Source organism: Heliangelus exortis, chromosome 11, assembly GCF_036169615.1.
Source record: "Heliangelus exortis chromosome 11, bHelExo1.hap1, whole genome shotgun sequence".
Taxonomy (NCBI): Eukaryota; Metazoa; Chordata; class Aves; order Apodiformes; family Trochilidae; genus Heliangelus; species Heliangelus exortis.
The window spans coordinates 2,231,547-2,244,899 of NC_092432.1; the positions used below are offsets into that span (position 1 = coordinate 2,231,547).

At 39.0% G+C, this 13,353-nt stretch overlaps 1 protein-coding gene across 5 annotated transcripts in view; it reads left to right on the top strand.

Annotated features, from left to right (window-relative positions):
* MEGF11 (multiple EGF like domains 11) overlaps positions 1 to 13,353 on the top strand; it is a 266,370-nt gene that overhangs the window by 89,226 nt on the left and 163,791 nt on the right. For all 5 annotated transcript variants that reach the window (XM_071754168.1, XM_071754163.1, XM_071754165.1 and 2 more), the window contains one exon: positions 11,160 to 11,252. In XM_071754168.1, the coding sequence (XP_071610269.1) occupies positions 11,160 to 11,252 (93 nt within the window). The remainder of the gene's footprint in view (positions 1 to 11,159; positions 11,253 to 13,353) is intronic.

The following is a 13,353-nucleotide window of genomic DNA, read 5'->3' on the forward strand; positions in this document are numbered from 1 at the left end:
ACCAATGATATTCACACTGGGAAACCACATGAGCCTGCCACATGAAATACCATACCAAACTGGCTGTGTTTATTAATGGTGGCTTGTCAAATCCTGGATAATAGCTGGGATTTTACAGAGATTGCAGTTCCCTTTGTTCCCAGTTAGCTTATTCCACATTTTCTACATCTCAAAATAAAGATAAATTATTCCATGGATTTCCAATTGCTTTTGCAACTGAATCGATTCCTGATGAATATGTGATAACCTAATAAAATAGGACAGCCACTCTGTAGCTTAATGCAAACAGATAGTCCTCTGTTAGGAAACAAGTCCTCAAAATTTGTGGAAAATTACAACATATGTTAAAATAAAAAGTACTGACAACTCCGAAGCATAAATCATTTAGCTCAAAATGTAAAAATATTAAGATGCCAAACTGTGCAGAAGATCACTGTGGGGCTTCAGAAAAGAAATACCTTCTTCTGTTGAAACCACACTTCAGTGTCAGGTGCCTGGCTTCCAAAGGTGTGGAATGCTCCAGTTTCCATCAGCTTGGCTGAGAACTGTGGATATACATCATTTCATAGTAGTCTTAACACCTCAGCAATAGTAAATGTCAGCCATTGCTGTTGAAGTTACAACTGATCTGCAGATGAAGTTCTGCTTTCAGATGGATGTACTAATTCTTTCTGTAGCTTTATATAGCAAAGCACCTTCCTGAGACATGTGCTTGAGTTACTTGTGTGACGTGGGTGGCAGTGAAGTAAAACTGCAGGAATTCTTCATGGGCCAAAAAAAAAAAAGAAAAAAAGAAGAGTGTGATAGAGCAAAAGGGATGGTAGGTGCCCAAAGTACATAGAGGTGGTTAATTGTAGGTTTGTAGCAGTCAGCTGGTAACTCAGTGTTCCTTTTGGGTTCCTAATTATTCTCAGGGAAAGAAGATGATGCTGGCTGATAGCCAAACCCATCTGTTAACACTTCATACTCTAGTACAGTGTAAGAGTATTAATCAAATAGCAAAAGGCTAATCAGGGACAGAGCTCCTCTAACCAGCCATGGATACCTCCTCCAGAACCAGATATTCTCTGTTTACACAGACATTCTCTTCTTTCTTTCTGCTACAAGATTATAGCATTCTACTTCACATTTGTGTATTATTGCACATGCTTTTGACTTTTTATAAAGGCTTCTAAGGCTCCCCAGGGAATTTTTTCATGAAACTTCAGTCCATTGCAGATTTGATCACAAAACATTTTTGAATAATTTATCTTAAGCTCAGTATTTCCTAATATAGTTATTCACTTTGCAAACCTCTCTTTCTCTGGTGCAGTAAGTGATATTTTCAATCTATTTAGTCCCAAAGCTTTCCTTCTTTTTATCAAGATTTTTCGTTTCTGAATCCTATGATTTACTTTTATTACTGTAATACCCAGAAATCCATGTGCAAAACCACTAAAAGACAGCCTTATTTGAAACAGCTTACAACTTAAGTATGTAATTGAGTCAAATAAAGATATTATTTTCAGATTAAAATGAGAATCTGTGTATGAAATACATTATAAGCATACCTGTAAGGAAATGAAACCTGATATTCAGTGTAGCAAGCAACAAAAGGAGCTTTTCAGTTACAGCTCTGCTGAAGGAAGTCACTGATACATCTTAGGGTCTGGTATCACTACATCTGCATTCAAAAGTGCCTTGTTTGAGGAAAATCTACAGTTTGAATAGAATTCCTTTTAAAAGCATCATTAAGAGCATGCAAATATTATATTTTTTCACCAGATACTGTGTAATAGTTTTGTTTATGCAAATTCTGCATAACATTTACTTTGTGGTAAAGGGTAGACATCTTCAATAGCTTCTGATGGTGTAGCTGAAAGTTTTTATTTCCAGCTCCCTTTTTCTATTTTCAGGAAACAGTGTGAATCACAGGAATTGGAAAGTACATTTTACCATGTCTCATTAGTAGATAGTTTCTCCTAGACATTTAGACATTGCTAAGAAATTGGACTTGATCCGAAAGCAGCTGACCTCCTGCAATCTAGAGTTGGCTACAGAAAGTTTCAACTAGTGGCTCGAGATGAGAATCAGCCCCCATAATTATACAATAATTTATTTCCTGGCATCTTTTTTGCAGTTCTTCTCAGTAAGTTGCTCTGAAACACGTTGCTGTTGTTTCTTTTGATACGTGAGACAAGTGGAAAGTGTCTGCATTTCAATATCCTCTCCCCAGTAATGTTAGTGTGGCTTATACATGAACATGATCTTCAAACACTAAACTTCTGTCCTTGATTCTATCAGGGTCACCTTCATCTGGCTTGATCTGAAATAAAATCTGAAGTGTGTTGGCTCTCCAGGGTCCAGGCCATCGATAGCCTGGGCTCCATAACAGGTTTGCCTGCAGAAAATTTGTCCATATTCATCCTAGTTTGGTGAGGCACACAGAAAAGGATTTTTGTTAGTCTGAGTTGTTGAAATTTGGAATGAGAACGAAGAAAGATTTTGTTTGAAAAATCAATAGTTTTTTCTGTGTGCTATAGGACTAAAATTTATCTAGGGGAATCAGTGTAATTTAGTTTTATCAGGTGTTGCATTGCTCAGCAAAGAGAGTTGGAGGTATCATGCAGTCCAGATGCCTTGATCTATCTACCTTTGATCTTTTAGGAACAACAATTTTGATGCACCCTTCCTCACTCTCACACACACAGCATATTCTCCCTGCCTATGAAAATCAATCAGCAGTGGAGCTATGTCATTCACTGACAGTAAATAGGATTTTCTTGGCAGGAGACCCACAGTTCAGGGCAAGTCAGTAATCAGAGAACTACAGACACGAGGCAATGGTACCAGTTCCAAGAAGAAATATTTCACAGCAATTGCAATGGGACAGAATTTATAAACAAAGAATTTCACTGAGTGCCCCAAGTGGGAAACCTGTAGCAAAATATGCAAGTGCAATAATTTTGAGGTGATTTCCAGAGAACAAAGCAAGATGGTTTGGTTATTGGACTGGACTGTTCAGTCCAAAGTCCCACTCACATCTTTCACTGCTGTAGCACCTCTGAGAATCTTGTGCTTGTTGTAAGTGCTGGTTTTGATAATAGCTCATTTTCTTTGACATTATCCTTTTTGCTTCCTTTATCACTGCTTAAATCAAAGAGGTACTCAGCCAGTGTTGGAGCCTGGAAATGCTTGATCTATTTGAGTGATACAGTCATAGCAAGAAAGCAGAGGTAGTGAAGCAAAGCAGTAGTAATATACTAGTAAAATTTCTATAGTGAAGTTCAGTCAGGGAAAAATGCAATCCCAAAACTTTTGAGTCTCACACAGTTCTGATACTTTGTAATTAGTTACCACATGTAATTAATTGCCATCCCAGGCCCTTGGGTAGATTGGGTTATATTTCCTCTTCTTCTGGTAGGTTTGTCTACTTCTCCATATGTTGGCAGCTGAAAGCAGCAGGGATCTTAGGAGCTTCTCCAGCTTGTCAAGAATTTAATTACTTGAGGCAACAAACAGATTTTCCTCTCAGGTTAAGAACAACACAACTGGGGAATTTTTCCACTGGTTATAGCACAGAATTGCTTCTTTCCCCCTTCAGTCCTCAAAATAACCTGGAGCTTCTTTCTGGGAAATAATATTTGACTGCATTTAGTGAGGTCTGTTGGATCATATACATAGAGAGTGAAAGACAATGCATAAGAGTAGCCTTTAATATTTTCTGCATTCATTGGAAAAAGTGTTCTTCCTCAAGCACAATTTACAGAAAAATTGTCATTAAGTTTGCTGGTTGGATGAATCAAGTTCCAATAGGAAATTAACTAGTGAAAATGTATTTTCTACAAATTGCTGGCAAGAGTTGGTCAATTTGCCAGGATAGAAGGAGTAGACAGAGGGCATAAGAGAGGAAAAGCTTTCTTGGGTCATAGAATCTGCTCTGCTGATTCAGGATGTCTCTTAACCTCATTAACAGTTTGAACTTGTGGTAATGATTGTTTTGAACCCTGCAGTGAGGCAATGGGAAATCGTTTACCAGAAAAAGTTAAATGCTGAAAATTATCCCATGGAATAATATTGTATTAGAATCACTGATCAGCAGAATTGATCTCAGGATGTCTCTCAGCACAGTAGAATGCAATGATTGTTTCTAGTTGAAGCAATGGTAGAAAATGCATAAAATCAGTTACAGGCCTTAAATGATCAACAGTTATCAATATGTGTGTGATCTCAATGGGCTCAGTGAGACAGACCAAGCCTTAGGAATGGTAAGTGGTTGGGGAGTGTGAGTTACCTTGAAGAGACCAGGATTTCACCTGAAGAATGAATTTCTTCACAGGACAAACCTGGGTGCTTGTATCCTGATCCCTGTGGAGCACCAGTGGTGAGCAAAAGACATCCCTGTGTGGATTGTCAGCTCTGTCCTTGGTCTGGGTTCTTCACTTGGTGTAACATTAGTCATGAACCTGTTGGAACCAGGTATTAGATGCTTTGTCTTCACTGCAGAATTAGTCTGAGTTCTTAAGCATAACTCTTTCATGTCTGCACGTGTTCCTCTTGCTGGTCCTTGCTTGTGACTTCATCTACAGAATTAATGGCTTTGTGTTGCTCTTATCCAACCTTTTAACCTGTCCACTTGGCAGGACAGATGTACTTCAGTGCTACAGTGTCCTGCAGTGCCTTCCCAAAATTCCCTTTTTTTTTTTTTTTTTTTTTTTGGTGTGTTTTGAAGTACTGCAAAGCTCTTCTATTACTGGCACAGCCAAAGATATAAAGCAGTTCAGCTTCCTGACCCCGCTTCTGCTCTTCTGACATTTGCTGCTACAAGGAGGCTGCTTCTCAGCTCTTGTTCAGACATTATTAAACAGTAAGTACTATCTCCCATTCCCTCTCTACCAGAGCAGATGAAGCCAATGGGGCATCAAAATGACACAGTCTGTTAAATGTGTGACTCCCATCAACCTCTACTTTCACTGGCCTCTTTCTCCTCTATTACTGTCACTGTTTTATGGTCACTGATGCAATGCTGTTCCCCTCTCAGCTCAGAACCAACCAGGCTGCAATTCCAAACAACTGTTCCACCTGTCTTGCTTTTCTCAAGGCATATAAAGTGTGGCAATCTCCTTTTTACTTCCCCAGCCACTCCCTAGATGAAGGTCTACAGCAGGCAATGTGTTGCAACATGGACTACACTAGATTCTCCCCACAGCCAGGTCCCTCAGTGGTCAGTAAACTGGGAGCATTCCTCCCATGAGGAAGGGAGTCTGAAACACTGAGGTCTGGCTGGACATATTCCCAGAGCTGTACAGTGGCTCATGTCATCCACATGGGACACTCAGCCATGACAAGAAGATTGGGAGTCCCTGTGCTCACCTTCTCCTGAGTCATCAGAGCCCCAGGTTGCCATTTATCTGCTAGCAGAAATCTGAGCTGAAATCACTGTAATTTTTATTAAGAAATCTTCACCTTCTAGCAGATTCAAGCAGGGTTTTACTGAGACTTTGATGACACTGACATACATCAGGTTCTTCTCTTGGGAGAAGACAAGATCCTCCAAATGTACCACCTCAGTTCTTTTGCCTCAGATATTCACAAGTCATCTCTGGCATAGTCTGCTCCCTAAGCTCTGGCAGGGTGTCAGGACTGAGGATAACACAACCTCACTGCTATTTTTGAACAGATCAATATCTCACTAAGGCAGTGGTCAGAGACTCCCCACATCCCAGCTGACAAGAAGGACCATTGATTCTGTTCTGAGTGCCTAGATGCATACTCTGTATTTCCAAATCTGCCAAAAAAAAAAAAAAAAAAAAAAAAAAAAAAAGTTGCATTGACAGGAAAAGGAGAAGAAGGAGGAGTTGATCTTGTAGCCATTGCTGTTACATGATCTGTATCAGACTCATCTTTCCTTTACTCACATTGATCTCCTGGTTTTCATATTTTTTATTAGTACTTTCATTAGATACCAAGAGGGTGATGAAAAATAAGGGTTTAAGGGTTGCCATCCACTGAAACAATAAATCCCTCAGAGCGTGAGCAGGCTTTGAGATCTCTTCATATCTTAATCTATTAAAGCTGCTAAACCCTCCATTAAAGTGCTACCCAAAGTGATATATTAATGGATGGATCCTGAGTGATGACCACAGAACCAGACATTAAGCAGTGCAAAGAACTATTATCTCACTTCATTGAAACCACTCTGCAGGGAACCATCTGATCAGTGTGATTCCTGACAGAAAGTCAGTGATTTAGGGAGGGAAACTTCCCCTCCACAAATAAGCAATAATCTTAGGAATGAGGAAAACCTACCTAGATGCATTAGTTGTGGTCATCTTTCTTCTACTATCAAACCTCCTTTTTCTGAACACATTTGAAGAGCATCTAGCCAAAAGCTGACTACAGGCTTATCTAATGAAGTTAATACTGTAGACTCAGCACAGCCTGGATTCAGGCCAGTACATTAAGATGGAAACACCATCAGTGTGGCCCTGAGTTAATAGATTCCTAACGGATAAAGAGCAAGCATCTTTTTCATCTTTTTTCATCTTCTTTGACCTCTCTGCATTATCTGAAACCACTGGCCATGAGATAACTGCTGTTTCACCTGATGAAATTATGCTTCACCTTAGAAGTGGCACAAGGCACTGGAGGAATGTTCTACAATGGTCCAAGTTGCTCCAGGGACACGTATTAAACAGTGAAGGAAATGATAACTTTTCCCATTAGATTTCTGCTTTTGTGTAGGCCAACATCTATCAAACATGGTGCAAACTGGTTAGATGACTGAAGTTACAATACTGGCAACAGAGAGAAAAAAGGCAGGTCTGTTTTTGGTTCAAAATAAATGAATGAAATGGCTCATAGTTTGGGTGAGATCTATGTATAGTGAAGACTAACTGGCAGAAAGTGCCTAGAGTATGGCAGATGAAAAAACCAAATAATATGAAGAACTTGCAGTCTTGGGGCAGTGTCCTTTTGCCACGTATGCAGTCAGAATAGACAGGTTCATTCTAGGAGAGTGAATTTCTCTGTCTGTGCTCTCAAATAGTAGGATCTATTTCTTCATCTACTGATGTTTTCCATTATTATAATATATCTCACAGTTATTTATGTTTTCTGTCACCTCCTGGCTGCCCTGCAATTCCTGGTGACCCCCCAGAGCCCAGGTAACTCCAGCTCCTACAGAACCCTCCAGCACATCTCTTCTGCAGCTCACATTGCTATGACTGAGCAATGTTCAGGCTATGACTGTTCAGGAAGCCTGTTTTCTGCTTTCTACACCTTTAGACTTTATATTGGTCTTTGTTTTGAAGATGTTTTGCTTGCCTGGCACATGAAAGTCCCACCAGCTGAAGTAGGAGGAAGGTGGAACTTGCTGGGTCAGTGGCAGTGAACACCTCCAGGTTCAAAGGACCACTCCTCAGGTTACCACATTCCATTGCAAGCACAGGACATTTTTTTCTCTCTCTCTTTTTTTTTTTTTTTTTTTTTTTTGACTCTGCCTTTTGTGTAGCAACTACACAAGTTACATTTTTGGACAAGCTAATAACATTTCCCCCAGGTAAATCACACAGGCAATGGGTTGATCATGTAGTGATGAGCCAGGTGTAGCAGTGTGTATGAAACAGGCTGGCACAGCAGGGTTAAACCCTGCAGAGTTGTGGTTTGTGTCCATGGAGATGAATGCAGCACCAAGGAGACAGAGCATCCCTGGACTGTGGCTGCTTTTGTGTGAGATGAACTATCTGTGGGGCCACTCTGTGGAACTCTGCAATGAAAGCATTCTCCAGGCAGAAGAGTCTGCACCACTTAGCCCTGCACTCCTCAATAACAATATCCTTGGCTCTTCCATACCTTTGTGGGTGGGAGACACAGACAACCCATTTAGCACATCTAAAGCCTCATTCAGGATGATTAAAAATAAGTGTTGGTGTTAGAGAAATGCAGGCAGTCACTTCAGGTGTGAAAAGAGGTTAATCTTTAGGTCTATTTCCCTGAGGATTGATCTTATATATTAAAAAAAAGCACTGTCTCTAATTATGAAGTAAATGATAAGCATCAAATTAATTGTTACAGGGTCCTTTTGTTGATTTGATTCCATGATAAGGAGCAGTTGCTGTGTGACCTTGAATAAGACCACATAACTCATGCTAAACACATTGCTACAAAGATGGCATTTTGGCAGAGCTTTGATGTAGGTCATTTTATTACCAGGCTGAATCAAACTACAAACTGATCTTAAACTCATGTCAAGAATACTAATAATAAACTGATCAATGAGGTGCTGGATTGTTCAGAAGAATTGGTCAGGGGAAAATGCAGACATAAAAATTCTGGAATTCCAAAGCTTAAACTCTTTGGGCTATTATGTAGGGTGGAATAGAATTCCTTGCATTAGTACAAGTTTTCTTTCCTCCAGGGGCTTTTAGCTGGGTGTTGAACAGGACAGTGTCTGAATGTACACACTTATCTTTATTTTTCTTGACCTTTATGTGCAAGTAATTTTAATGGTTCCATTAACTAGTAAGATCATTTGCAAACCACTGTACAAAGTATATTATGAAGAATGCCTTGGGGACCATCGTATCCTATTATACTCAATGTTAATAGAATGAAAAATTAATTTCAACTCTAAAGATTAGAGCAAGGCAAGACTTCCCTTTTATAGGGAAATTCAAAGTTTTATTTGCTATGGTAAATCTTGAGTTGTACCCTAATATGACCATTATGTGCACCTTTATGGGCCTGATTTGAATCAAACAATGCAGGAGCCTCATTTTTTGATGCCTTGAGTAAAATGCTCATATCAGAGCTTCCTCTTGTGAAAAAGGAGGTTTCTGTGAGTAACATGGGATTGCTCCTGTGTAATTTCACAGCTTTAAATTACTATATGCTAGTGAGCTTGTAGCTGCTTGTTTAGCCAGTTAATAAATCAGAGATGAGAGCACCCATGGTTCCAAGGAGTGTCTTCACCTTATTTGACTCTTTAATTGCTCATTAAACGTTGTCCTCTTCAGCACTGCAGGGCTTCAAACACCTAAAACCAAATATGCTGTTCTTCATAGTATGTTTTTATTTTGCATATCACTGATTACTTTAGACATGGGTCTTGCTTGTAATTCTTATGTAGTGCTCTTCTTAGGGGACTGGAGCACTGCTACAGAAGTCAGCACTTCAGTCCATGGGCATGAGAGGAAATTAACAGAATTAGCTGAATTTTAGTCATCTTTATTTCCTGTTAAAGTGTGATGTTTGGTTAAAGCACCTTAGTTTATATCAGTAGTGAGCAAGAATTTTGTTACTCTAAAGGGCAAAGAAATAGTCCACCATCAGCCTTCTTGCTTACAAGTTGAACTGAGAACCTGGCTGGGAGGATAAAAAAGTTGCATGTTTTAGATGTAAGAATGTATCTTATAGTACCCTGCACTTTTATTAACAAACTATAAGTTTGTGGTTGCTCTGTTTGTGGTTGCATTTTAAAGTGACTGTACAAAAAAAAGTGTATTTCTTCATTAGAAAATTCTGGTTTTGTAATACCCAGTGTTGAATTTCATCTTACAGCTGTAGACCAGATTGCCTCACTGCTTTCAGAACCCTCACTGAAGTAAAATAAATGCACAAGAGATTAAGACAATTAGTGACTAGAGAATTAGCTATCAATATTTTATGCCCCTTGCAATCCTGTCTAAACACAGATATGAAATAAGAATGAATTGCACTTTTGACATTCTCTAACCTAGAATGGAAGTGGCTAATCTAGAAAGATCTTGCAGTCATTATAACAAGGCAACATTCTAATTACTGGTCAAGTGTGATTTGATGAGTAAAAAGCAGGAAGATTTGTCTCACAGGATTATTCAGAGTTCATTCATTTGTGATTTGAATTTGGATTTAACCCCAAACCATTTGTGATTCTATGAATTCAATCTATTGTGAACAGCTTAATGGGTTTGGCCTGTAATCACCCAAACACAGAATACACAGCAAAATGTTTTCTTTTACTCTGCTGCCAGTCTGAGTGCAGATTCAAAACGGGATCTTGTATCTGGTATGTCCAAACAGCAGGAATTATTCAAATGTACAAGACCTTGGTACAAAACATTTGGCCCAGGAGGTACCTGGAAACTGAAAGGATGTTTCATATGCAGGTCCAGTGCAACTCTAAGAGGGTTCTCTGGCTGATTTGAAGTGAATTGGGCATTTCAGCCTGGTTTTCAATACAGCAACACAAAGCTGCTTCCCAAATCAGCTTTGCTGGCTGTGTTTTAGACAGGAATGAATTAATCTTTGTCTTGCAAGGAGTCTCTTGTAGTTCAGCTTCAGCCAGTTCTTGGTTAAGTAAGCACAATACCCACATTTCCAATCTGATATAAAAATGTCCTAAGTGGTAAAATGGAAATAAGGTAGTAAGCAATAAAGTGCAGCCTTTAAAGTAGTTATTCTGTATTGTCTGAGGTTTTTTTGTGTGTGGTGGGCATACTGACATACAGGGGGAAGTCAGACACCAAAGCAGCACAGGAGCAGAAAAGTATTAAAACCATGAGCTGTTCCTACTCAGTGAGAAGAAAAGGAGATTCTACTCTGACAAGTGAGACAGGAAAACTACCAACCAGTTTTTCATAGTTTGAATCTTGAAGATGTTGAACTTTCAGTAATCCAGGAGGACAAATAAGAGAATGCTGTAGTTATGGAAAACTCAACAACCTTGAAAAGTCTACACTTTGAGCTACTGCATCATGTAGTAAACATTACTCCTACTCCTTGAGCTATTTTTTAAAAATCTATTGTGCCTCTTAATAGACTTTCAAAACTGAACTCCATTTTATGTTATGACCAGTAGCAAGGAAAGTGCTACAGATGAAGCTGCTATTGTGCATTATAGTAACAATAAAAGTTGGGTAAAAAAAATTATTATGAAGCAACACTGCTAACCAAAGTTCTATCTGGTGTTAGAGTTTTTTATTACAAAGATCTGAAGTGACAAATTAGTTTATGTTGTCAAGAGACCTGTTTTTTATTTTGGTCAGTTTGTATTAATTAAATCTTGTGAGTATTATTTTGTTTGTGTTTGCTGTGTTTAATATTTTTAAGCAAAATAATTGCTCTCTAAGGCAAAGTTTATTGTATGTTTACCAACTAATTAAGATATTTACAGTTCTGTGTATTATTTTCTTCAACAGCTCTCTGCACAGAGGAGTGTGTGCATGGAAGATGTGTTTCTCCTGACACTTGTCATTGTGAACCAGGATGGGGAGGTACTGATTGCTCTAGTGGTGAGTAAAGATTACAAAAATGGGATAAAGATATATGCTGCTATTAAAAAATAAAAGGCCTCGAATAAAGTCGTGGCCTCAAAACTTGGATGCTTTAAGGGGAAAAAAGATTGTTGGTTATTTTGCAACAATTAATGTGATAGTACCCTTTCTATGGTAATAGCTTTCACCTGCTTTTGCTTGGTTTTACAAAGTGTTAAATGCTGTGGTTGATGCTCTTAATGCTTTTGGTCCTGTTCTTGGGATACCAATGCAGATAATAATAGCTTTGCTGTAAAATTTTTCTCTCTTAAATCTTTATGATAATTCATTCTTCCTTAAATATTTTGTGGAGAACTTGGAGTGCTTTGGGAAATGTGTTCCCTAGGCAGAATCCTTGTCCTGCTGAAGCCAGTGGGAGTCCTGCCATGCAGCCCAGATTCTACTTTCTGACTTGATTTCCACACCCTGAATTTTCCTTGCTGCAGAACTGGGAGAATGGGTGAGGTGGGAGTTCTGCACCTTTTACTCAGGAATTAATTCACACTTGAGGCTTTCTGTTCTCCCACCTGGAGAAGCTGTGTATGTCTCACTCTGTTAATTGGTAATGATAAGTTAGGGTCCATGTGATTAGTTCAGGCTGGAATGACAGAGCTGGGGCTCTTTCCAGTACAAACATCTGAGGTGTTGTGCAGCACAGACCCGATAGGTTATTGACCTAACAGAGAGCAGCTTGTTAAAGGGAGTCTGTTTGTGCATCAGGCAAGTAAATAAAGCTGCATCCAGAAAGGTGCTCTGAGTCATTTACTGAATGAATGTTTCATTCCCCCTTCCTCCCTTTCTCTCAGATTGATTGGGATCTTAAAAAAGAGGCATCATTAACAGGCTAAAAGCTAACAGAAAAGGGATCTATAAAGGGAGGTGCTAGGAGAGGAGCTAAATGGGACTGGGGCTGAGCACCTCCAGAGGCTGGAGCAGCTCTGCTCAAGTTACTGGTGGTTTGTCTGCAGCCTTGTAGATGCCTTCTTAATTACAGCAGCAAAGGTAATAAGAAGAGAGCAGGGAGGAGAGGCAAAGAGGAAGGCTGTGCTTTGGGGGTTTGAAACAACATTTTGGTCTTACCTGACAGGTAGACAAGGCGAAAATTGGGCAGCATCACATACTGAATATCTATCTATAACACTACTCTGTAGAAGAAACATAGTGTTTTCAATTGTAATGTGTTGTCTAGAATCTCAGGAACTAATTTTACCCTTTATTTTTAGCAATGGATGTTTAACCTAACAGCCAGTGAGGTTTTATACACTTAAGAGAAGTTAAAAAGGATGAGAAACAAAAATACTATGATCAGTGAACATACACATACAGGTATAAATACTTATACAGAGTATATATACTCCTATATATATATAAATACAGGTTACTCTGTATATAAATGTTTAAATGTGTACAGAGAGTAACAAGCACTCCATTCTTTGTAAGAATGAAGAGGAAAGGATAAGATTTCAGAGTACAGAAAGGTCTGGTGGACTAAAACTACCCAGAGAGTCTTATTAAATTGCACTAATCTTGCAAGTGAAGATAAAAAGAAAAAAAAGAAGGTTTTCCCTATATTGAATATTTAGCTTTTTAAAGTAATTAGGAATATTAAAGCACTGACAATGATTGAGATAGAAACATTATTCATAACTTTTATTTCCGCACTGGGCAGCACTCCAGTATATTTCATTTATGAGGTTTCAGCGGCAGAAAGAGACGCGTTGGCCAATTCCTAAATTAAATATGCCTTGTTAACTTTTATAAATGATAGCCTAGGATTAGCTTCAGAATTTAAGCTTTCATTTTATTAATGTAATTAGTGTGTTCACTGGACTACAGTGCCCATTGTCTTTCATTCCATTTGTTATCTGTTGGGCAGCATGCGTTCCCGTCCTGAGGTCTGCTCAGAACAAGCACTGTCCATGTAATGCTTCTGAGTGGGAAAGGCCCCACAGCACTCAGGTTTCACTGCAGCTGGGAGAGCTGACAGTAGGAATTTGGATGATTTTCCTCATTATTGTTAGGAGCAAGCCTGCTTTATGATGGTTTTTTTGTATTGTTGTTCTATCCGGCTTTAGCTGGG